General features: G+C 37.5%; 1 protein-coding gene and 1 long non-coding RNA gene across 5 annotated transcripts in view; one reads left to right on the forward strand and one right to left on the reverse strand.

The window, feature by feature from the left end:
* Positions 1 to 24,259, reverse strand: part of Pvf3 (PDGF- and VEGF-related factor 3) — a 65,849-nt gene that overhangs the window by 12,731 nt on the left and 28,859 nt on the right. For 2 of the 4 annotated variants that reach the window (XM_065865035.2, XM_017089770.4), the window contains exon 2: positions 10,242 to 10,280. The exons of the other annotated variants lie outside the window; for them this stretch is intronic. In XM_065865035.2, the coding sequence (XP_065721107.2) occupies positions 10,242 to 10,280 (39 nt within the window). The remainder of the gene's footprint in view (positions 1 to 10,241; positions 10,281 to 24,259) is intronic. 4 annotated transcript variants of the gene reach the window in all.
* LOC136116978 (uncharacterized) overlaps positions 13,685 to 24,259 on the forward strand; it is a 49,144-nt gene continuing 38,569 nt past the window's right edge. Inside the window, exon 1 of the long non-coding RNA XR_010654130.2 lies at positions 13,685 to 13,912. This is a non-coding gene — a long non-coding RNA (uncharacterized lncRNA). The remainder of the gene's footprint in view (positions 13,913 to 24,259) is intronic.

Raw genomic sequence — 24,259 nt, forward strand, 5'->3', positions numbered from 1 at the left:
TGTGGACGACACTTCAGTCTGTGACGTTGGCTGAGAATTTATCACCTTTCGGGTCTCTCCTCGTTTGTCAACTTTATTCAATTTTGAAAACTGCACTGGCAGCCAGAAAGGAGATATGGAGAAAGGGGATATGCCCGCCAAGCAGCCTTCACTTTCATCAAACTTCTGGCATTTGACGCCGCGCTGGCTGCTTATTAAAAACTCAAACGCCCCTCGAGGAGAGCTTCTGCTCTTCTATGGCACCCCCTCCCCCTGTTTTCCACCCCGCCAGCAGACACTTTGCTGTCGAGTTGAGTGCTGAAATATTGCAGCCTCTGTGGGGGATCCCCCCGATTCCCAGGCCATTCCTGTCTGGTTTGCTCCGTCTGCTGCTGTTTGTCATATTCCATTCCACAGCCGAGTGGCAGTTTGATGGACGGAGCGGAGGCGAGATGGGTGCACGGAGAAAATTCTAAACATCAAGGAAGTCTAAAGTTTTAACCATTAAACGTTAATACAGGAAATTGTGTGAAAATGAAATCCCCAAAAAGCTAAGAGAAGAACTCTCAACTTTTTTATTGGAATATATTTAGTATTTCCTAGTCAGAAACAGAAATCTTTTAAGTTATTTTAAAGCCCAAAGAAATCTGTAGTTTGAACCATATGACAGCTTATCCAGAAAAATATTTTCAATTTAATCTATCAAGACAGAAAGAATTTGTATGGACTTTTATAGCTCAAAACTTCCTTAGTAAAATGTTTAAAATGTTCCTTAGTCTAAGGCCGAAATAGTTTAAATTATTCTAAAACTCAATTTATAATAAAAATTATGAAATTCATGTGTTATTCTAACCTATGTTACATAAAAAGACTATTTGAAGTACGATACCGTTTTTTCGCACGTAAAAATAAAATTCTAATCTGAGGTTTTCAAATATTTTAAGGCCGGCGAAGAAAATGTAAGCTACATTAATAATTTCTCCCAGTGTAGTATCGCAAATTGGAGCATAACAAGTATCCTAGATATCAAATCAAAGCAGAATGCTTTTATTTATTAGCCGTATGCAAAATTGACTCGGCGGAGAACAGGGGATAAACGGGTAAGAAAAATGAAAATTCCAGTTTGGAGTGATTTGAAAATTGTTTGAATTGAATTTTCTTCTCCATTTCGCGCTGCATACTTTCGGGGTGTTCATGTCAAATTGCGCATACGCCGCGTGTGACAAGCAGAAATATTTCAAAATTTCATAGAAAATCCGAATAAAAAGCCAGATAAAAGCGATTCAACCTCAAAAGTGGAAAGAAAAGTTTTGCATTGAAAAGTTTTTGTTCTGGAAAATGCACATACGGAAGGCACTCGCAAAAATGTTTTGGTTCACTTGGGTAATTGTTGTTTACTCATCGCCCACAGCTCGCCCTCTCTTTCTCTCGCCAACTAGCCGTCTCTTTCTGCGGATTGTTACCTGTATTTGCCTTGATGCGTTCTGTTGCATATAAATTGTATTTGTTGAACTTTATAATGGCAATGAAGTTGATGTTTTCACGAAGCAATTTGCAACAACTTCTGTCTGTCTGCCTCTTTCTATTTGCTGTTTTCCTTCTCCCTCTATCTCTTTTCTTATTGCTCCGCTTTTCACACACAACTTCTGCCAAGTTTTCTTTTGAGGCTGGGCTCATAAATTTTTATTATGAATGCACATATTTTTCCCGGCATCAGTTGCAATCTCTCTCTATCTCTGTGTTCTGGTCTCTCTCTAACCGGCTATTGCCGTCTCTTTCGCGTTGTGGCGTCTGTGGTGCAAATATGTGGCTCACTTGGTGGCCGAGTTTGCTGCGGTTAATATGCATTTGGCAGCTATTATGGCCTTCCACCATAAATATTGCCCCCGAAAATGATAACTTGTGTGCCATAAATTAAATGGCCAAATAGCGTTGGCTTTAAGCACACATTTCTATTAAATTTCTTACGCACAATATAATATTGCTTCCTTTTTCTTAACAATAACTTGCGGCATTTATAATTTAATTAAAACAATTCCCACACTTTCGTCAGCACACACGACCACTTCTTATTTGCTTTATACATGATTTTAACCTTATTTATGTTGTGCCTGGCTCAGCATTTACGCAAATTTCCCAGGTGCCTTATTTTTCATTCAACAGCAACAGCCGTACTCGTAAAATCCAACAAGCCGAGTGTGCTGCGAAAAAGGCAGCTTAAAGTCCTTTAAGGCCAACAGAGAATGAATTATAAATGATAAACCGAATGAACGGTGGCAACCTTTAGCAGTTGAACAACGGATCCGTCCTTTGGGGGAAATATATGCTTTACATATGTATATTCGTTTATTCTTTTACGGTTGCAGACAGTCGTGCTGTTTTAAGCCATAATTGTTGATCAAGAAAAAATTAAAATAAATAAAAATAATATCGCACTTTCAATGAAAAAAAATGTATTATGTTTTATTTTGCTATAAAAATGGTTTAAAATTGCTTGCTGCGTCAAAAAAAAATCAGATATCTATACTGGACTGCAAGTTTTGAGAACATAACAGTACCTATCAATAGGTATTTCACTGGTTATCTTATCTTAGAAGATTTTAAGATCTGCGGATCTTTATATCTTAGTGACCTTCGTCACTACGCAAAAACACCCTGTACTAAAGAGTTCGATACATTACTCAAGAATTTGTTTTTGTATGCCTTTTTATTACAAAAAAAATTCAGGAATCATTAATAATTTAAAGTTGCTTCATTAAGTATTGTAAATACTAAATAAAACAACCAGTTCTTTTATAACTAATTTCGGAAAATTAATTTTTTGTCAGAAAATGGGATGGGTTTTTACAATTCTTCTCTCTTAATTGGTAATTACCATTGTAAATTATTTAATACTGGCCTGCTCTCGTTTCTTTTCCCTGAATTGCTCATGCTTTTTCGCTGCACCGCTGTCATTAAGCAGGTTAATGCTGACCACGCCCACACACACATGAAATGGGCGGAAGGTCAGTAAAGAAGGGTGGGCTGCACGACCTGAGGGGGGTATGTTTGCTTGTCAGTTGCAGTACCAGGAAGCAACAACAAGGGGCCCCTTTGTTGAACATCGAAGCCTGCATTACAATGCACCTGCTGGGCGCCCTTGCCCCTCCCTTCATTATCAACGCCCCCCGCCCACATTTTCCCCCTGTTCAAATGAAGTTTGCCGCACCTTGCTGCCATTGGGTTGTAACTGACCCATAGACAGGGCATCCACATGCTGACCTCACCTCATCCAACAATGGACACACTGCCCATCAGTTCCGCACCACGCCCACAATTTAATGCGCCATTGTGGGCGGTGGATTTAAGGTTTAAGGCATTTATTTTGGTGAGGGGTATTGAGAGTTTCGTCCATTTGCGGACTTTCACTTGCTCTGAATGTCTATCTGTCCGTTTGACTGACAGGAATGTTTGTTTTGGGCTAGGGAAATTGGTAACATGGGTGGTCAAAGAGGAGACTGAAAGAAGATATCTGAAGAGAATCCGCACAGGGATACCGAATTACAGGCTTCTGACAGCTGTCAGTCGATGGATTCGTTCGAAGCAAACTAAAGATACGTCAGTTATGCAAAACATGTCGATTCATTAGCATTTATATGGAAATCAAAAGGAAGGTTATTAAATTAATACTTATAAATTGAATAAATATTTCTTGGAGAGTTTAAAGGATTTTCCCTGAAATTAAAGCAAACAATTTCTAGTGAAAATTATATTTTATTTAAACTCAAAGAAAAAACTTTATGGAAAAAACTGCAGCCTACTTGAGCAGACTACTCTTGAAACTCTCATTAATTAGCCGGCATTCCTGTTGGCAAGAAAACCCCAACAATCTGGCACAACATTAATGCTCAAGCCAACCACAAAGAGCCTTAACCCCACAATGTCCCTCTGAGTTAACCCAACTATTTTGCAATTCAAAGCTGCAAAAAACCACAGCGAGCGCCAAAAGTTTACTTAGCATGGAGATAAAACCACAGAAATACTTGCCAGCAACTGTTGCCCCCCTTATCCCCTGGAAAATTTCGACCTGGACCTGTCCAAAAGGGCTTGGGGCTTTTCCAGGACACATGAGCGGAGCCGAGGGAAACTCACATGCAACCAAAAAGTGTCAAATTTATGAACGGCTTGCTAAACAAATTTGAAACTGCAACGCCAAGGATGCCAGGATGGACTACGAAAAAATGGGAGGAACTGAAATCGGGGCCAAAGTTTAAAGCCTGCTTCTGGGCGCAAAAAAAGAACGGAACCGCAAAAAGTTTCGGCCTGGTCAGCAGAACCCGGAAAAACCGCAAACTGCGAGGGAACGGAGTTGAGCCAAAACCAAAAATGAATTTTCAGTGTTGCCAACTTTCTGCGGGAAGGCACCGTGTGGGCGGGGAATGGTAGGTGGGCGTGGCAGAGTTACGCATATTATTTGTGCAACGCAACTGTGGAACTCGTAAACCGAACGCTGGCGCTAAACGCTCGCAATAAATTCATTTAGTAAGGCAACATTGGCCATAAATTTCGAGGCTATCGATTGCAGCGGAAATCCAAGTGGCGAGGGGAGTGTAAAAAGTTGGGAAAAAAGAACAAGCTGCAAAGGCAACTAAAGCCAAATGCCAAAGGCGATAAAATAGTTTATGTTCGCTGCTTATGTTTTTCGTGGGGCATATCTGTGGAAAAGGAAGTGTTGGCGCTTGAGTGCAAACCCTGTGAAGAAATATACATGAAAATGTAGTTCTACATCGGACTAAAATGTTACAAAGTAAAAAATTCAGCATTTCGTCAAAGTTCCTTTACTTTTTTAACCACATGTATACATATTCTTTTTTATAAATAATATTTAACCCATTTTATAGATACATAAGTGTTTCTGGCAATAAATTCCTTTAATTTCCCATTTAACTTTGTAACATCAATCAATTGCTCTATTTGACAAATATTTCCAGTATCTTCCATCATTAAAGAAAAACTTTTTTGATTGATTTTTGTTTTAACACAAATTTAACATATTAAACTCGTTTCGAGAAAATTTGCTTGGTTTATTATTAAATTGTGTTTCCAAATATTTTTAATACATATAAATATCAAGTTATTTTGCTGTCTTATTTTTATCTGCTATATCCAATTCTTTTCGAATTTTTCCCGTATAGTTATTTTACGCAATAAATCATATTTATGTTTTGGCTGCCAATTGGACGAAACCAAACTAGGTTTTCCCCCGTTTGGACAAAACATAAAACATGGCTAAAAAGGTCATAAACAAAACCAGGTGCACAAAAAAGCATAAATTCAAGCGGAAACGGAAACAAGAGACCATTTGATAAGGCAAGAGGTGGTGGCAAGGTGGCGGGAAGCTCGTTTAAAATTCCTCGTTTATAATAAATGTGACAGCAATTAAATGCCAGCGAAAAGAAAAATATACAATTGAAGGTGCGACAGTTGTGTCCAATTTAAATTGCGAATTCCAGTTCGAGACCCAGTCTCATTATGACCTTTTTTGGGTTGCCGGCAAAACTTAATATTAATGACTTGCTGGGAAATTAATTTCTTCACTTGACTTTCACTCGTCGAGGGAGGGGATGGCGGAATGTTGGGATGATGGCCTGGCTTCTTCAGTTTCCCGATCCCATTTCCAAGTCCGTCTTTTTTTCCTGGACCCCAAGTGGGTCAACATTGATTTCCGTCAGTTGATGGCCAAAGACGATGGACGCAGCTCATAAATATTCCAAGCGGCACGCGCTCCTCGCCAAACAACCTTCCCGTAACCCCCCTGACAACCCCCCTGCCGGCGCCCCTGCCCCCCTTTCGATCCTCCTCAAAAAAAGTGGCAAAACGAGGCGACAAAGTTGCTCAGCATCGATATGTCGGATTGAAAAGGAGCGGGTAAAATATAAGAAGACGACTGCACAACTGCAGAATCTGTTGCACTGATTGAAAATAAATAAATTCGTTCAGCTGATGGTCATCGGAGGAAAATAAAAAATAAAATCTTGAATAAGTTTCCGAGGACCAAGCTGAGGAGCAGAGAATGCAACGCAATCGTTCTCGAGAAATAATTTCAATGAGTTGTTTGTATTTACAGCAGGGAAATCAGCATGAATGGAATACTTTGAATGAAATTAAGTAGAAACCCTTGTGAAGCGTCTAAAGTTAGTGAGGAATGCAAATGGTTTATACAATACAAGATAGTTCTTACAGATTTCTTTTCTTTAGAGAAAATATACGAGTATGACATGGAGTGGAATGTATCTCACCACAGTATATATATATATATTATTAAAATAAACCCCAAATTTAACCATTAAATAACAGTATTCATTAGTTTCAGAACTGTTGAAAATTCAAGCGAAGTGCTTCTTCTGTGTTTGTGTAATTCCAGGAAAGTTATATCCTCAAATGAAGAATTGAAGCCGCAAGCCCCCTCCAATTTTTAAAGTCCGACATATTTTTTGAATTTCTCATTTATTTTTGATACACTGTTTTCCATTTGACCAGTTTCAAACTCATTTCATTTCTTCCCCAAAATAAATGCTATAAAATCACTCACACTTCGACACTCTCAACTCTTAAGTGTTTGGTATGCATATTTAATGCCAGTTTATCGAAGTTATCAGTTTGCCTTTGAGACGTTGCAATTTATTGATTTTGGTCGTGTCTTATTTAATTTCTTACTTTTTCATCATTTTATCGGGCCCTGACAGGCCTTTGGCTTGAATAAATGATGATGCTGCCGATGTTGAAGGGCTTAAAATTCACGACTGAGGGAGCATTAACATTTTGAAAGTTTCCCAAGAATTTTGCGGGCACTTTGGGAATTCTGAATGGGCGGGGTAGGCTGAAGTCAAAATCAATTGACTTTGGTTTTGTATTTAGGGTTCATTGGCTTGGTTTTAAGCTCATATTCTGGATTTTAAATTTATTGTTTCCTACTTGACTCTCTCTGGATCTTCTTTGGGGTTTTTGATAAATTTTGGTTAAGTAATGTCATTAGCAGCGGAAAACTTTCAATTGATGACTGATAAAGGAATATTATTTGACAAACTGTCATCCCTTTTTTTGTTATTATTGTCAACATTTTCAGAAGACCAAGCTTCTTCCGCAGCTTATCTGTGGGATGTTTTCCGAGTTGGTAATATATTCCCGGTTTATCGTACATTAAACCCCGTGAACAAGTGCAATGTCTGTTTTCCTATCTTTTTTTTCCCAGCGCCAGCACTTTGAACTCAGTCTGAGGTTTGCCCCACGGAATTTTCTTTGAGTTTTCCACTCTGGTGATGCTGTTACCCTTTCTTCCTTCCATTCAGATGTGTTTGCCAGCAGTTTTACAATTATCTGCTTCTCGGTGAATGCAACTCGAATCCCCCTTCCCCCGATGGGTTTACATTCTCACTTTTCCCCTTGTAGTTGCCGCTTTTCCCACTCTAATGGGGGCTAATGAACTGTGGTTGCGGAATGGGGTGGGGAAATTCTATGTAGGGGGCGGAACCCAGAGCAGGTAGGTGTGTGTACACAAATCTAATTAGTAGAGTGATGATGATACATCCAATTTAATTGCGGCTGTATTCTAGAGATATATGTATAAAATAAATCAGGGAGGGAGGTAATTATAAAAGGAATAAAATATAAATTTAAAATTGTATTCGGTAAAATTCATTCTAAAATCTAATAAGCAGCTTAAAATATCTCAAAAATAAATGAAATTATACTAAAACATAATTTTACTATTAAATTAACAAAACATAGAACCGCTTAAATTTTCCCATATTTATAATTGCAGTCTTTAACAACTGTTCACCTCAGCTAAATTGCATCAAGCAGGCAGGAAAATATAATAAAGCAATTAAAATTCCATGCTGGCAGCAATAAAATCTGCACACATCCATAAGCATTTAATAATTAATCTTTGTTGCACAAATGTTTGCATTAAATTAAAATGGCAGGCGAATGCATAAAATTTATACAAGCAAATCCAAACAATTGAAAGCCGTTACGAGGTTTTTGCGGATCGCAAATTGAATTTGCTGCTAGGATGTTTGGATGTTCGGTGGACATTTAAATGTTTGTTTGGAATATTTTCGCTGATATTTAAATATTTTTTTTTTGCAGCGCTTTCATTGTCGTTCATACATATTTGCATAGAACCAATAAAATCCGATTGTTTCGATGTACTTTGGCTTTTTTGCGGGACAAATAAATGGTATTTACTGCTATCTATGCGTATTTAGGTTCAGTGTGGTTTGTTGACGGGTCATTTGGGTCACTCCCTTTAGGAAAAACAAGCCACAACAACACACACATTGACCCACATTTCAATTTATTTTATTTGCTGCGGGTGTCGTTGTGGCGCATTCGTGATTTGTGCGAGAAAAACACAAATGAAAGTCATAAATATCCGCACAACATGGCAGGGGCTGGTCCGTTTCCCATTTCCCTTCATACATTTTCCAACTATTTCCTCCAAATAGATGTGGGTCACAGGGTAAGTAATGTAAGTAATCGTAGGATACGGTCATGGAGGCCAGGGCCCGGGCCCAAAGACATTCGCCAGTCAAATCAGCGTCAAGTTCGCGAGCCAACGTTTCAATTAAACTAAGTTCGCGGCAAATGATTCAGACTGTAAGACTGTCGGCAGACGGGAGCCAGACAAGTCACGTTTTGTTTTCCAGCGCCAAGCGCTATATATGGAAATGAATCGAATCGGCCGGGGATATATACCCTACATGGAAGTGGGTTGAACGTGAGTTTTTCATTGGCTTTGGTTCGGCGATAAAGAGCGGAAGTGGTATGGAGTGGGTTTGGGAACAAAGCTAAGGAGTTTATTTACCATACTTTAAAACATAAGGTCCTCGTTTTTTAAAATTAAAATAATAAATATATGTACTTTGTCTAATAATTTTTTAATTTTCGGAGGGTTATTATCATTGTTTCCTATTTCCTATTTTCATATTTGCTTAGTATTATTCATAGAGGTTATTACAAGCAAATTGGAATTATTTGAATGAATTTAATTTTTTAAAAGAATTAAATAATCTAAAAATGATCTTTAAGTTTATCTGTATTTATTGGAGTTTAAATATATAATTTAAGAAGGTTAGAGTAGAAAACTCAAACAATATTGGCGTTTAAATGTATTTTTAAACTTTTATTAAAAGATTTAAAATACTTTTTTCTAATATTCCCACTCTAATTGTTACTTCCATAGTTTGGTGTCATGTTCAAACCGAGTCTCGGGTGTTTTCAAGTACTGCCTCTTTAATATTTTTAATAAATTCAATACTTGTATAAAATTGACCTAGGGCATCCACATCTTCAACATCGATTTTCCCCCCATTTCCCCACGATTTTGCATGGCAGTCGCCGGCCGTCGACGCCACTTTTTAATTGAATATTCAGTGCACAGACTTTGCATCGGCATGGCGCATATCGAACTGATGGACAGGTCTCTGGTGGGTGCGATACTCTCGATGACAGCCGGGGGTTTCGAGTGGGCACCGGAGAACAAATAGAGATCCGTTCTCTATTCAGAGTGTAAATATTTGCGAAACGATTGCAGATGCAGCCGGAGATGGGGATCGGGGATTGGGGATCGGAGATTGGGGATCGGGGACTGGGATCTTGTTGTTGATCGCTGCTGTTGATGGTTGACCAACAAATTGGTCACGATCGTTAAGCAAGACGCCTATTGTAATAGTTCGGAATCGGAATTGTTTGCAGGTCATCCACCCGGGCTCAACAGATGCATTTACGACTCTGTTTAAACAGACGATCGCCGCGATCACGATGATGGGGGCGTATATGGCAAGTTCAATGCAACGGAAGTGCCGGCAATTGTCAGGAGTGGTTGCAGTGTGGTTTCGGTTTAATTTGCGTGTCTATATTTTGCATGACACATATAGACAGATCGACAGACAGAGACTAAGTACTGGTATAAAACCGAACAGGTTAATAGCAGTTCCGAAACACTTTTCGATTATTAAACAATATTTTAACGAGTTTCGATATGTTTTACACAATATTTAAGCTCCCAATAACGTAACTTAATAATAGTACAATTATTTTTAAAATTGTTTAAAAAGCATAAATTAAATCACTTTTAGAGATATCCCGTATGTTTGTTTGCCTTAATCATTATGTTTTCTACTTAAAAACCGGCAAGTGCATCCGCTATTATTTTGACCACAACTGTTTACCGAGAACAGCGACATGTGGGTGGGTTTTATGTTGGTGGCGGTACTTACATGGCCATCGTTGTCTTCTAATGTCTTTGCAGCACTTACCTGCAACGAAAAGAGGAAGGAGAAAAATTATTGCAGTTGCAGTCGAGTTGGGTTCAGAAGTTTTCGCCCGTGGGCGGATCGAAACAAAGTTGCGATTGTCTAAGTCGGAGTTCTGTAACATTTCTGCCACTTGCTAATGTGAGGCAGCCATTCAGCCATTCGGGGGCAGGCCAAAGTTTCCGCTCATTTTTATAGGAGGGTATAAAAATAGTTACTGCCAGTAGTTAAGCCCGCAGAAAAACTAGTGTTGCTCAACCAGACACAGGGAGTGTTTTACATGAACTTCAAATGGGAAGCGGATGGTGTGAGTGCGAAGAATACTTGGAGAACTCTATTCGAGATTAGGCAATTTACAGCTCTCAAAACTAAGGGAAATCGGATGTGGTTTGCAAATAAAATGGCTTAAAATCAGTTCTCTATACTACAGTCGTTTAAATTTTTGTTCGTTGAATAAATCTCCGCATATTTTGTAAAAGGAATTCTCATATCATTTATTTCCATGACAACTCAACTCTTCAACTTGAGGATACTCATTTTTACAAAACTGGGAAGTATTGTCTGCCACTGATGGTTTTATGCCTTAAAAATCCCCCTATAATCATAATCAGCTCATATGCAAACATTGCAGAAACCAAACATCAAATCCAGTGGGTGTGCCCTGCTACCCGTCTCTTTCTCCTCCGGTTAGGCTGTCTCTTTCTACTTGTGCGTTTGCGTTGTTTCTGCAACCTGCAACTTGTTGAGTCACTTGGGTGTTTAGTATTCAAGTGTCGGCCCCCAATGGATAACGAGCCATCAATCATCGGACGAACTACCAGCCAAAGCAAACCATCTAACAAAATCAAGCCGATGGGCAGCAACCATGTTGCTGGAAGCATCGTAAAACAAATTACACTTCAATAAGAAATATCGAATTTACTCTTGTTTCATTCACTTTACACTTATTTTAAGATCATCACAAGTAATTAAATTATTTTTTAAATTTATTGATTTTACTTAAAAAGATTTGAATGGATTGTAAATCATAAACAACTGGGATAGTTGGTTTTACCAGCGATAGTATCGTTGCTGTGCCAGCTATAATCTATGGATTCCAGTCTTATGACAAGTGAAAAGGCCTCCCGCTCAGCCGGCTAAAGTCAATGTAATGTATAATATTAAATTGGTAAAAGCCTTCCCATGGCCATCAGGCCAAATGTATATATTTTTTAGTTGCATGTTGCATGTTGCTGCGGTGCAACTTTCACGCAAGCCATTTTGCCGACAAGCATTTAATCTCCTTTTGGCAAACACTAAAAAATCAATCGTGGGTGGTCCGCAGCCTTGCCTTAATTTAATTAGTGGAAGGAAAAGATTGCCACAGTGCACAATTGAAATAGTTTTCAATGGACAAAAAGTCAATTAATACGCTATAAACGCCACCAACACATGTCGCTCCAATTTTCGCTCGGTTTTTCTCGCTAAATGATTTTTAATTGCTCGGACAATCGCGAAGCAGCTGGCAAAAAAAATCCTAGACAATTGGGCAACCATCAAATGAACAAAAATAGTTAAGTGCGCTAATTGCACAGCAGATTTTTTCCAACTTTATTTATATTTGTTAAGATATAGCTGTAGAGTTATGTAGTCTTTTGTTATTAAAATTAACAAAAACAAATAAATATTTTACGGTGAATAATACGATTTTGTATGGTTCAAAGACTAGTAAAATGTTATAACCCGACACTTTAATATTATGCAAAACCAATTTGTGTCAATTGCTTCTTAAATTTTATGGCTCTTTAAGCTGGGTTTTCCAACACTTTGCCTTCATCATTTTAAATTGAATGACTCCATCGTGTTTTCCCAGTCTTTGTTTATTTAGCAAATAACTCCTACAATTAAGGAGTCATTGGTGTCAACTGCTGTTGAATAATGCCTGTATAAAATATTCCAAATTCGTTTAGAAAGTGCGTGCCTGGAAACGCCTCCAGTTTTTTTTAACCGGGTGCCAAGCCCCGAAATCACATTCAATTATTCCCTTCACACCAAACGAATTATGCAAAAGTGTCAGAGCTATTACAGACACCCTACTTCTCTTCGACCAAACCCCCCTCCCAATTTTTCTCTAGAGAAACCAGAACAGGATTCAAATCCCAGACAGAGAAATGCCCCAACCCACTCTTTCTCCCAGGGAGACGTGGGCACGCGACAATTAGCACTTCATTGACACATGTGCGACAAAAGCAGAGAATTGGGGAGAAGAAAGAGAGGGAGGGGAGACCAGGGAGAATCGGAGAGAAAGGGAGGGAGAGATGGGGAGAAAATGACACTATGTGCGCTTGTCGCTTACCGAGAAATGGAGCATTTTATGCTCCAATAAAAATAATTAAGTGGCGTAATTGATAATGACTTTTTTCCTTCGTTGTTTTTTGTTTGGTGTGCCTTTTATTTTTCATGTCATAATTTTGTGAATTTATGGCATCATTTTTGAAAGCGTTTTTTTTCTTTTTCCTTTATTATTTTTGTGCGGCGTCAGAAGCGTGACAATTTTATAATCGATTTTGATAAGAGCAAGGGAAAAGTGTTTCGTGGTGGGAAATGGATGCAAATGAGCGCTCTCAGCTCTCAGCTAATTGAAAGTGCCAAGTCATTAAAGTCATTAAAGATCAGTGTGATTTAAATGAATTCTCAAGTGACGAACTAATTTTTGTTCAACTAAAATATAGTTCAGAACATGTCAATTGGAATGGGAATATTTTCAATGGGAACAACAATTTTAAAAAATAATCTTTAAAGATTAAAAGAGGTGTTGCCAAGGAAGGTTTTTTACACTTATGGATAGTTATATGCCATATTTTTATTGCAAAAGTAGTAATAAACCTTTTTGCCAAACATTATATATAATTTAAAAAGTTTTAAAACGTATTTTATAGCTGGGCCTATTTCCTGAGTACTATGCTAAGAAAAGCTTTAAAAACTCTATCTTTAAATGTGAATACAAATTATAGATTGCTGCAACTGCAACTGGACTGTCGGCTGTTGAGATATTTTGCAACGCACTGTCTGCCTGTAATTTATGTTGTGCTGGCCAGAAATCTTTATTTACGCTCTCAATATTGGCAACTTCAACAAGCTCATAGATCACTTTAATAGCAGTTGGCCTGTGCACTCCGTCTCTTTCTGGGCACCGATTGTCCGTCTCTTTCGCCGGTTCTTACTCAAAGTGCCCCCGTCTCTTTCTCGCTCTGTTTTAGCCATCAATGAAGGCCGCCTTTTTCACTTCGGTAGGCAATCGAGTGGGGGCGGTGGGCGGTAGGCGTTGGGCGGTAGGCGTGGCGAAAGTTCAACGGTACGACGGAGTACTTTTATGTTCTCGTTGTCATTGCGCGTTGCACTCTCCGCTTGTCAATGGCAGAGCTTGAACAAGTTTTTTCCTCTGCCCAGCATTTTTTATCCATTATTCGATTTTTTTGCGAACTTGACTTAGTCGGTGTGTGCACAACTGTACAACAAACAGGAATCATGTTGGGAATTGTTGATGCACTCGAGATACTCGAACTTGCGAAAAGGAAAAGTGAATCAGGATGGCAGCCGGGCGGAAATCCAACTAAATCAATGTTGAAGTCCCAATGAAGTCGAGCAGAAATGAGGTAAAAATTGCAAGAGGTGTTGAAGTCGAGTTGAGGGTGAGTGTGAAATTGTAGATAGTTTGTAAACAAATCTGAAAGTTTTATAAAAAGTTGTGTACACATTTGTCAAGAGGAAGTCGTAATTGTAAGTATCATAAAATTGAGAGCAGAGCTGTCGTTATGTGCAATTTAATTACAATTGGTGTCTCAATTTTACCAGAAGTAATTATCAAATTTAAATTAATTATAAATGATTTCCTTTGACAGTCTTTCCCCTGACTAAATGGAAAAAAGCATTTTACATTCCTATTCACTAATCAAATCAATTTAAATATAAATTAACAAACAATGCCGCTTTTAAACCAGGGGAAAGCGCAAGATCTTTGTTTTGCTTTGAGAACCACCGCATAATTTATGGATCATTTCCAATGGTTGACAATAAATCTGGCTTCAATTCCCTCCAAAAATGAAAGGTCAAGCGGAAAAAGACTAATTAGCAATGCCCACTTTTGGATTGGATCGGATCTATTTCAAAATTTATCGGACGAGTGCCTAGCTTTTCCAGTGCCCACTCACTGTTTGATTTAATTTTCGTTTCCCCTCCTATTGATTGAAAATACTTGTGTTCAACTTGGATTTATGACAAGTGCTGTATGTGGCACTTGTGTTTTTGTTTTTTGTTTATTTTCGTTCATCTTGTAAAGCCTTCAAGGGGAAATCCCCTTCAATGTCGTAAAATCTCCCAGCGTAACAAATATATAACACTCACAGGCAGTGGTTTTTAAGATCTGTTAAAGTTGTTGGGATTTTTTAATGGCCTTCATTTGGTTTATAAAGTTAAAATTAAAAAAATATTGCGTGGTGATAATACAAATTTTTCTTTACTTTACGTTAGAATAATTATAGAGCTCCTCCCCTTAATCACGTTCCCTAACCTTCTCCAAAAAGATCACTTCGATGACAGTTGCACGCTATAAGCCCCGATCTTGTTCTTTTTCATTCCCTACCCTATTATTATCATATCAAAAGTCAATGATACTCCACTCGAATGATGTTCATGTCCCACAGCTACTTAGACCCTGGAATTCATCTTCATGGGAGCTGCTGACCTTTACATATCGACACTCATCTCATCACCATAAACCGAAGCACGAACTCTGAACTCTCGTTCGCTCCGTTCCACTCCTTTGATCAATTACAGGGCTTGAGACCTGCACTTGGCTCATGTCAAATGCATTCTGTGCACTCAGAGAAATGTTTTCAAAAGGTTTATTATTTTAAAACAATAAAGGAATATTTCTTTAGTGCATTGAATGCAATTAAAAATATTATTTGATATTATAATATTGTTTTTGAAGGCATCAATTCCTTTAATTTTAATTAAGGATTTTCTCTAAAATTATTTAACAACATAAACTAAATAAATATAATTTAAAGTAAACTTATAGCCTTAAAAAATTAGGTTTATTAACTTTAAAATAAAATTTTGATTGCATCATATTATTCCTGAAAAAAATTTAAACATTTTTGTAACCAACCACATTCAAAATACATTAAATGTGTTTGGCTTCTCTAAATTAAGTTGTAAAGTTGTCTTAATTAATAAGAAAATTATAATTTCCTTTTTTTTGAGTGTGAAACAAGTGGCGCCTTGAAAACAGAAAGGGAATTCTAGAAAGGGGACAGAGGCGGAGGGGACATCCATTACAGACACGCAATGGGGAAAAGCGGGAAAACTCTTTGCCAGAGCTGAAAAAGGGAGGAGAGGTACGAGCGCCGTCTATAATTTGTTTGAAGACACTGTGTGTGACACACTTAAAAGCTGTCAGCATTTGATGGCTCACGCTGGCCACTCGTAGCCACTCCCATTCCCATTTCCATTCCCCCTCGAATTTCCCCCCTTTTCGGGCCCAATTAAGCAATTTGTGGTCGACCATCACATGAAACACGCACGCTGACCATTGGCATTCAAAAGACAAAAACCTCTAATCTTGGCCAGCTTTTTATATGCCATTAATGGCCAGGAAAAATTATATTCCAATTTTACTAGCGATAATAAAAACAATTTTCACTTTGGGTCACAACACTAGTTGACATTTTCTATTAGTTGACATTTTTTTATGGCATCGTTTGACTTCTGTGGCTAAGCATGAAAGTGAGGGTTTTTATGACCGTTTATTAGATAAGTAATAGTTGTGGATAAAATTCATTTTTATGGAGCTTATAATGGGGTGGGAAAATGGGTCAAATATCTCCAAAGATATGAAATTTGATAGAGCTGTAAACCGATTTTTGGTTGGAATAATTATTGATAAAAGTGGATTAATAAATTGAGCTGGCCTGTTAAAGAGAAAGTTATTGGTAATTAAATTATTATAGATTTATGGGTATACAAAATAGGTTTTAATGGGAAAAGTTTATTCTTTAGTCAGATTAAGATTAGGAAAATAAACTCTATAAATTTTAAGAAAACTCAGTTTCTAATATATTATTTATTACTTTTTGTACTTCTTTTGTTTGTAGATATCTCATGCTTCCAATCCATTGAATTTGCACCCCATACATTCCAAACTTTACGAGATTTCTCTGACATTTATGGGTTACTTAACCCCCTCAACGAAATCCACTCAGCCACTTTGGCGATTCGAGTTGAAAACTCAGACTTGAACTCAACCTGCTAGTGGCACTCTGAAGTCTGTTTGGAATTTATGGTTGGTTCTACTTACCAAGAGTCAGAAACGAAGCTGTCATAAATTTTGCCAAAATATGACCCACAATTTGCTGCGAGGCGGATGATAATTTATTAGGGGGGGTCGAGGGGCGGCTTCTCCAGATGATTTAATTAAGCTGAGAATTAAAAACACGACCTAGGCGCCAAGAGCAAAAGTAAAGAAAAATCCATAAGGCAAAAATAACAAGTTTATCTGACAGATACAAGACAAGAAGTCAACATGTGGTGGAGGGTTCAGAGCAGGCCACCCATCAACGGACTGTCAGTTAGTCATCTTCTGGATCATCATCATCATCATCACTATCTGGCTCTGTTTCGCTTTTTGCACCAGACATAAATTCAGTTAGCTGCACTGCATACGAAAGTATCTTGCAGATAGTATCTTTCTTAGTTGATTCGTTAGAAGGCAACATTGTGCGGTTGACTAAACGCCCGACAGCCGGAATGACCGACTGATGGAACGACTGACTGTTGGAATGCCTGGCTGAATGACTCGATGCGTGTGCACTTGGCAATTGCCTCTGTAGGGGCCCTCGCTCCCCATTCCCATTCATCCGACCATCCCAGTATCTGTGTATCTCTCGGATGCAATCTGTGAATCGCCATTGGCAACTCAAACATTGTCTCCCACTCTCTCCCTTTCTCTTTCGACCGCCCGCATATTCAATCAGTTTATGTCAGTCGAAAGATTTGACGAGGGCTTCGATTTTCATTTTTCGTTTATGTCGCTCTTCGGTAGTCAATTCAATTTTCCCAGAAATTTAATAACCAAATCCAATGGCATTAAGAAAAGGGCAACTTGTCACCGCGCTGTTTGGTTTAGTCAGGGCAGAAGGTCGGGGAAAACTGACCTCAGTTTGTGAACTCAACGAATTCCTGGAAACTATCGGAATACCAAACAATACTGTTGATTAATGGTATTTAATTAAATCAAAACTAAGCCTAATAAGTACTTCTTAGCGTATGCATAACGTAAGTTTGTTTGAGAAAAACAGTGAATAAAACAATAATAAAGTAATAAGTAAAATGGTCTTATTTGAAAAGTATTCCTTTTAATTTTTTATAGACATTAAGGTTTTTTTATTAAAAATTTTAGCTCTATAAAATCTTTTACAAATAAACCCCAATAGGATAAGTTCTATTAAATGTTTGAGTGCCATTTCAGCCTATGTTTAGTTGTGTGAAAACTTTGTTCTATTCCCTTTCAATTTTTGTCCCATAATCGGAAACTTTTTCGCCCAATCTCATTAATAATAATACTTTCCAACTCACTGCCTTGATCCAATTTGCATGAGGGTTGACCCAGGAAATTCTTTGAATTTTTCCCTGGAAATTGTCCCTTTAACCAGAAGAATTGGAGAACCCTGGGCGATGAATGATGTCTCGATTCTCGATTGGCTTCATTTGGTTGCTTAACATGCGCATTGTTGGGCTTCATTAACTTTTGCTCGACGACTGAGACATTTGCACTCAATTGAAACATTCGAAGAGCAATCGCCAGCTAGGCATATTTACTGACTTGCCAAAAGATTTTTCTAACCATTTCTGGGTGAAGTTTGGTTTTTCCGACCTTTTTGTTCTTTTTTTTTTTTGGTGGGTGGGGAAAAGCACGGATTCTGGTTTCGGTTTCTTCGATTACTTGTTTGGATTTCTCGCTTCTGTTATTTAGCTTTGTTTATAAGGGAAGTAAAATTGCTTTTTTACCCCAAGTGTTTATTGCAAGTAAAAAGTGGCACTTGCACTTGGAAACAACTGCTTCTGGAAAGTAAATGCATCGGGAAATAAAAGAGGGGGACCTTGGGGCGTTGAACTCCAGTCCGATGGAAAGTATTTGTTTCAAGGTGGAAATCACAGGCTAAGATAAACAAAAGAAAAATAACACTCATCACAGATACAATATCAATACTCCTTTACGTACAAACAAATACTATTTTTAGTACGGCGAAAATCTGTTAAAATCATGAACCGATCAATATCAATAACAATTCATTTATTTATCATTATTAAATTATAAGTGATATATGTATTGACACGTTTATAAAGGCAGCAGTGGGATAATTAATAAATGGATTAAGCAATGCAGATGTTCATGTGATTTATTAAAATAAATTGCAAATAAATTGCAATAATATTTAAAACCTACATGTAAATTATATTTAATAAAATATTAAAAACAATATCCTAACAATAAATTATGAATAATATTCCTAAGCAATAAATAATTATTTGTTAAGATCTACAATCCCCATTTCTTCATTTTTCTTTCACTCAATTTCCAAACCCTACATAAGGGGCCACCCAAATTAATCTTCTTCATTTTTGAATACCATTATCTGATGTCACCGCTTTTGAGGTCGAACAATGACATTATTTAAACAAAAAATTGTACAATTATTACCACCCCATCCTTTGCTGTTGAACAACATTTTGATGATGTTTTAGATGTGTAAACACAAATCAATTGGTGCGGGGACCATAACAAATTTGTGTGTGTTTGTTGCCAAAGAGAGCCAAGAAAGGCCTAAAAAGCGAGTTGCAAACGTCGGGACCACACAACAGTTTGAGGCGACTCCAACTTGATTAATGGCCCAATCCAGCAAAAGAGGGTAAGGAAAAGTGGGTATTATATGCTTTGGGGGAAAATTGAAAAACCAATCGCATTGAGGGAATTTTTCGGGGCTCGTATTGATATTGCCGGCAAAACAAAGCAGCTCCAAACAAATGATGTGTCAGTGGTGCCGCTCAAATTCGACAAGGCAATCAAAATGAAGTTACCTCCAATTCGGAGGAGTCATCAATCACCAAGAGTCGAACAAAAAAGAAGACGGGTCACCCAGTAATTGGAGTAAAAGAAAGCAGTGTAAAAATCGAGAACAAAGTAAAACGATTTAAAATAAATTAATAGTGGTGAGAACTTAAAAGGGGGGAATTGCGATGGGGTTGTGGCAGTTCCAATGTTTAATTAGTTTGCAGAACAAAAGCCAGGGGCGGGGTGATATATAACTCCGCCTGGGTGTTGTTGTCTTGGCAAAGTGTCTGAAAGTTCAGTTTAATTAAAGCCACAAGCCAACAGATACAATGTGTACAAGCCAGAGCAGAAAGTGATAAGGCAGCTAAGAGGTACAGCAGGCACTCGATAAATGCATTTTTAATATGAAATTGTTTTGTGTAAATATGCATATTTTATTTGGACAACAAAATAAATAAAAAAAGATTAATTTAACAATTTTTTGATATTTCTTCTGCTAATAATACAAGACCATCTGTGAATTCTATGTACTATAATTTAAAATTTTCAATTTGTACTATCCAAATATCCAAGGATGCACTTTGCCTTGTATTAAACCCCAAAGCCTTTGCATTCTGGCCAAAAGCAGTGCAAACATTTTGGCCTCTGAACGTTGATATAAAATGAAGAAAAATGAATGGAGAAATGCAAAGTGGGTGGAACGGGGCCAGACTCCTTTAGGCCAGACCGTTTGAAGCCCTTCCAACAAGCAACTCAAATGCACAGGACTTCCCCTTCTCAACTGGCAAATAATTAAAATTGTAAGCAAAACCTAAAAAATACACAAAAGCCTGCCAGAAAATAAACCAACAGAATATGGCATGAAAATTGTGTGGAAAACATAAACACAAATTAAATGCAAAGCGAGCGCAATGGGCGAAATGGTAAAAATAAAAAACGAGGACAGCAAATAAAATAGCGAACAAAAAAAAAACAAAAAATTAATTCTGCTCATGCCAAGCACGAAATAAGAAAAATGGAAAATCAAAAAAGAAAAGCGGAGTCGGAGGGCCGTTGGTGTGTTGCTAAGGCCGCGGGCAAATTTCTGTGCGAAAACCAGGGGGCGGACGGTGGGCGTGGCCGTCGCACAAATTTTTAGTTAATTAAAACTAAAAGTGAAAATGCGCAAATTGCGGGTAATAAAAGCGCTTAAAGCGACACAAGGGACACCAGAGGGCAAAAAGGGAAAATGAGTGGGGGCGAAAAGAAGCGGGCAGTGATGACAAAGTGCAAATAATGATATACAACCGAAAGAAAAAAGGAAAAATATTAAAACCACTGAAATTGTGTAACAGAATAAATAATAACCCTGCTACAATATACATTTTTTAAATATTTAAAATTAATTTTGAAACCACACCGTTTTATGACCAAGCTCTGAATTTCATCTTAGTTAAACAGCTGGAATTAGCTACTTATAATTTCTAAAATATCCGCAGAAACTTTCAGTGCAAAAAGAGAACCTCCATCTAGTGAAATAAATAGGAAAATATGCAGGCTTCTGTCTACAGAAAAAAAAAACTTAAAAAAAACTGGACAAAAGAACGATAACGAAAAACAAATGCAATTTACAATGCTAACACAAAAATTGGGTGAAGAACTGTGTAAAAAAATTAAGAAAAAAGCGGCTACGAAATAAGAAGAAATATTTTTTGGACTGAAAAACGGAATGCATAAATGAGGAAGCTGAAGAAGCTGCAGAGGAAAACCTGTGGGAAAACTAAAAAAAAAAGCTGGAAAAATGCGTATATAGGGGATGGGGGCTTTTCGCTTTGTTTAGTCGCTGAAAAGCTGGACAGCTGGGCACAATACAATGGCGGGGAAAAGTCGGAAAAACAGGGAAAATGTGCGAAATGAGGCGCCACAAAAAAAAAACAAGCCGACTATTTAACAAAAGGCAGAATGCAGGCAAAAAACGGAGGAATCCCCACAAGAAGGGGGTTCTTTCTGTTGTATTTAAGGTGACAAAGAATTAGCAGGAATACAATAGGATGCATTTTTTCAAAAAGAAGGGATTGGGGATACTACAACTTTTCCAGTTAAAAGATGATAGAAGATACGTTCTTAAATGGGGGCTGACTGTGTATGTAGAAAATTTTATTTTTTTTAATAAAAAAAAAACAAATAAAAATAAAAAAAATGAATTTAATTTTTAGATACAAAATACAACAACATATTTTACATACTGTTACAGTTTTATATATTTTCCTTAATTCATTTCCTAACTAACTAAAAAATGTTTAAAGAAATCATTGTATATATCTGTTTCCCAAAAATATGGTTACATATTTAAAATATTGTTCTTTAATAATATGTAACCACAACCAAATATATTTTAATGCGTATACCACGACTTTCTGGAAATCTATTTAAGACCCCTTATGTCGTTGAGCATATCTCCACAAATTGTTGGAAAAACCCAAGTATATTTTACATTTAAATACTTTTGGACATTGCATTTCGCTCTCACATTTCTTTTCCCGGGGGGAAAAATCTTGATACAGGAGTGGAGCCATGCAAAATTTCCATTTATTTCGTTTCCAACGCTTTTCGCTGACCAGCTGAATAAAAATGTGAAAAGCGTGCAATGCTAACAAAATGCAGATTAAGTCAACAAATTTGGTGTTGAAAAAATTGGGTGGACGTTGAAGTGGATTTTAGGGGTTGGATTTTCTTTGGTTTTAAGCACAATGGATAGAATCTCCAAGATAGAAACCACAGCTGCCGGAGAAGAGAGGTTACAGAAAGTATTTTTTTTTAAATTGGGTGGAACTCTTTTGGTCGCTTTCCATTTTCCTTTCTTTCTTCTTTTTCATTTCATTGCTTTTTTCTCTCCCTTGCATGACAATTAGGTGCAAATGAGTTAAAACGCATGGCGCAAGGGAATCTGTGAAATCCCAGCTACTCCAACCAAAAAACTAATACCAACTCCCTTTTTCATTTCCAACACCACTCACTCTAAAAACGGTTCTAGCTTTCCTCAAAAAATAGAGCAGATTTTCCTTGCTTTTCCATGTTTATTTCAATTGCACTTGTCGGCCCAAAAAAGTGTTGCTCTGAAGAGGGGTGGCCAGAAAATAAATTTCCTAAAAATAAAATATTACCATGGTAGTGGAAATTATGAAAAATGCCAAGTAAAGTGGCTGAGCCAGAAAAAGAAAATCATCATTAAAAATTAGCTGCACTAATTTGTGTGAAAATTGGGTCACTAAGTGCGGGAAAAGGGGGCGTTGGCGGGGCCTCCATTTGGCAAACAGGGGCGTGGCAAAGGGGGGCGGCCAAGTCAATGAAGCCACAAACGTTTAATTGTTTTAATGCTTTGAATTAATTGAATGTGCAAGAGGCAGTGCCTCCAATTTGCCCCACAGAAGCTGCAGCTGCGTTTGTTTACGCCCGCCAAAATGTTTGAAGTGGCTCCCGAGGAAAATCCGGCGGAGGGGGGGAAAATCCGGGGGGAGGTCCGTGGGTGGTGGGATGGGTGCCGCCAGTGAAGCAGAACGAATTCGAGCTAATAGACTGATTGCCAAAGTTGCACCAACCACACAGGAAAAGCGAGGGGTATGCCAGGGGAAAAGTGCCAGGGAAATGGGGAATACGTTGGAGAAGTGAAAGTGTTGGGAATCGATTTGAAAAGCAAATAAAACTGACTGCTGGATGTTAAAGCCAAAGGCGCCAAATAAAAGTGGGTGGGAATACTGAAGAAAATTGGGAAAATGCATTGAAGAGGGAGTGAAGTAGGGAACAGTTAATATAAGCACTCTGGAGAGGCAAAGAAATTGGGAAGTCCAAGATAAAAGAAGTCCCACACTCGCTTTTATAATTAGATGCAATAATTGTTTATGCCCTAAATGTGAGTTAGCACATCATTAAATCAGCAGAGGAAATACAGAAAAAGGGAATTTAGTATGTTAGCCCTAAGCGAACCATAATTCAACAACAATTTGTTCATAATTTTGTATCTAAATGAAAACACCAAATTATGGGAATGCATTTGATACATTTGTTGTTCATGCAGATAATGGACTAGTCATGAATTACAGTTCAGATTAGAAAATTTATTTGGGTGAAATTTATGTATACATAAATGGTAGTTTATTGAAGAAAATATTCTGTAAAACAGATTTACAGATTTGTGTCTTATTTTCAAATAAGTAGTATACACGTTTTATGTATTTATTTCCATAAATGATAAAATTATACGCTTTTGGCTAGTAGAGCTTGAAATATGCTTTATGGAGATGTGCTATTCTGTTAGAAATTACGGTTCTTAAAATACAAAACATATTTGTTAGATAGCAAATATTCAAGAATCTTCTAAATAGCATAGATACGACCAAGTTCACCGCCTCAATTCATAGAAACTATTACCAAATGAAGAATTCCAACTCAATGATCCTTTCGACAGTCATCGCTTTAACTCAATTGCTAACTGGTGAAGTATTCCAGGGAAATTCAAAGGAATGCGGGGAAGATGATACCCAGATCATGGGAATTTAGCAATTAATACGCATTTAATTGGTAAACACTTTGCATTGCCGCAACTTTCGATCGCATAAATCTCAATTGAATCTGAACAATTACCCAGAGCAATTAATAATCACAAAAAAGCGCCTAATCGACTCGATGCGATCAGAAAGGAACGTGCCAAGCAGTCACAATTAAAACAAATTAATTTGTATGCCAAGTGGCAAATTCTGCGGGTACTGAGACAAAAAAAGAAATGAAATGAGGGTGAGGAATCCGAATCGAGGTTCTCTAATTGAAATGAAAAGTGCAAATTGCTTGGCAAATTCTAAACTAACAAAAATGTACATACGAACATAAAAAAGTCTGGGCCAAGTTGAATAAT

The sequence above is a fragment of the Drosophila suzukii genome, chromosome 2L (genome assembly GCF_043229965.1).
Source record: "Drosophila suzukii chromosome 2L, CBGP_Dsuzu_IsoJpt1.0, whole genome shotgun sequence".
Taxonomy (NCBI): Eukaryota; Metazoa; Arthropoda; class Insecta; order Diptera; family Drosophilidae; genus Drosophila; species Drosophila suzukii.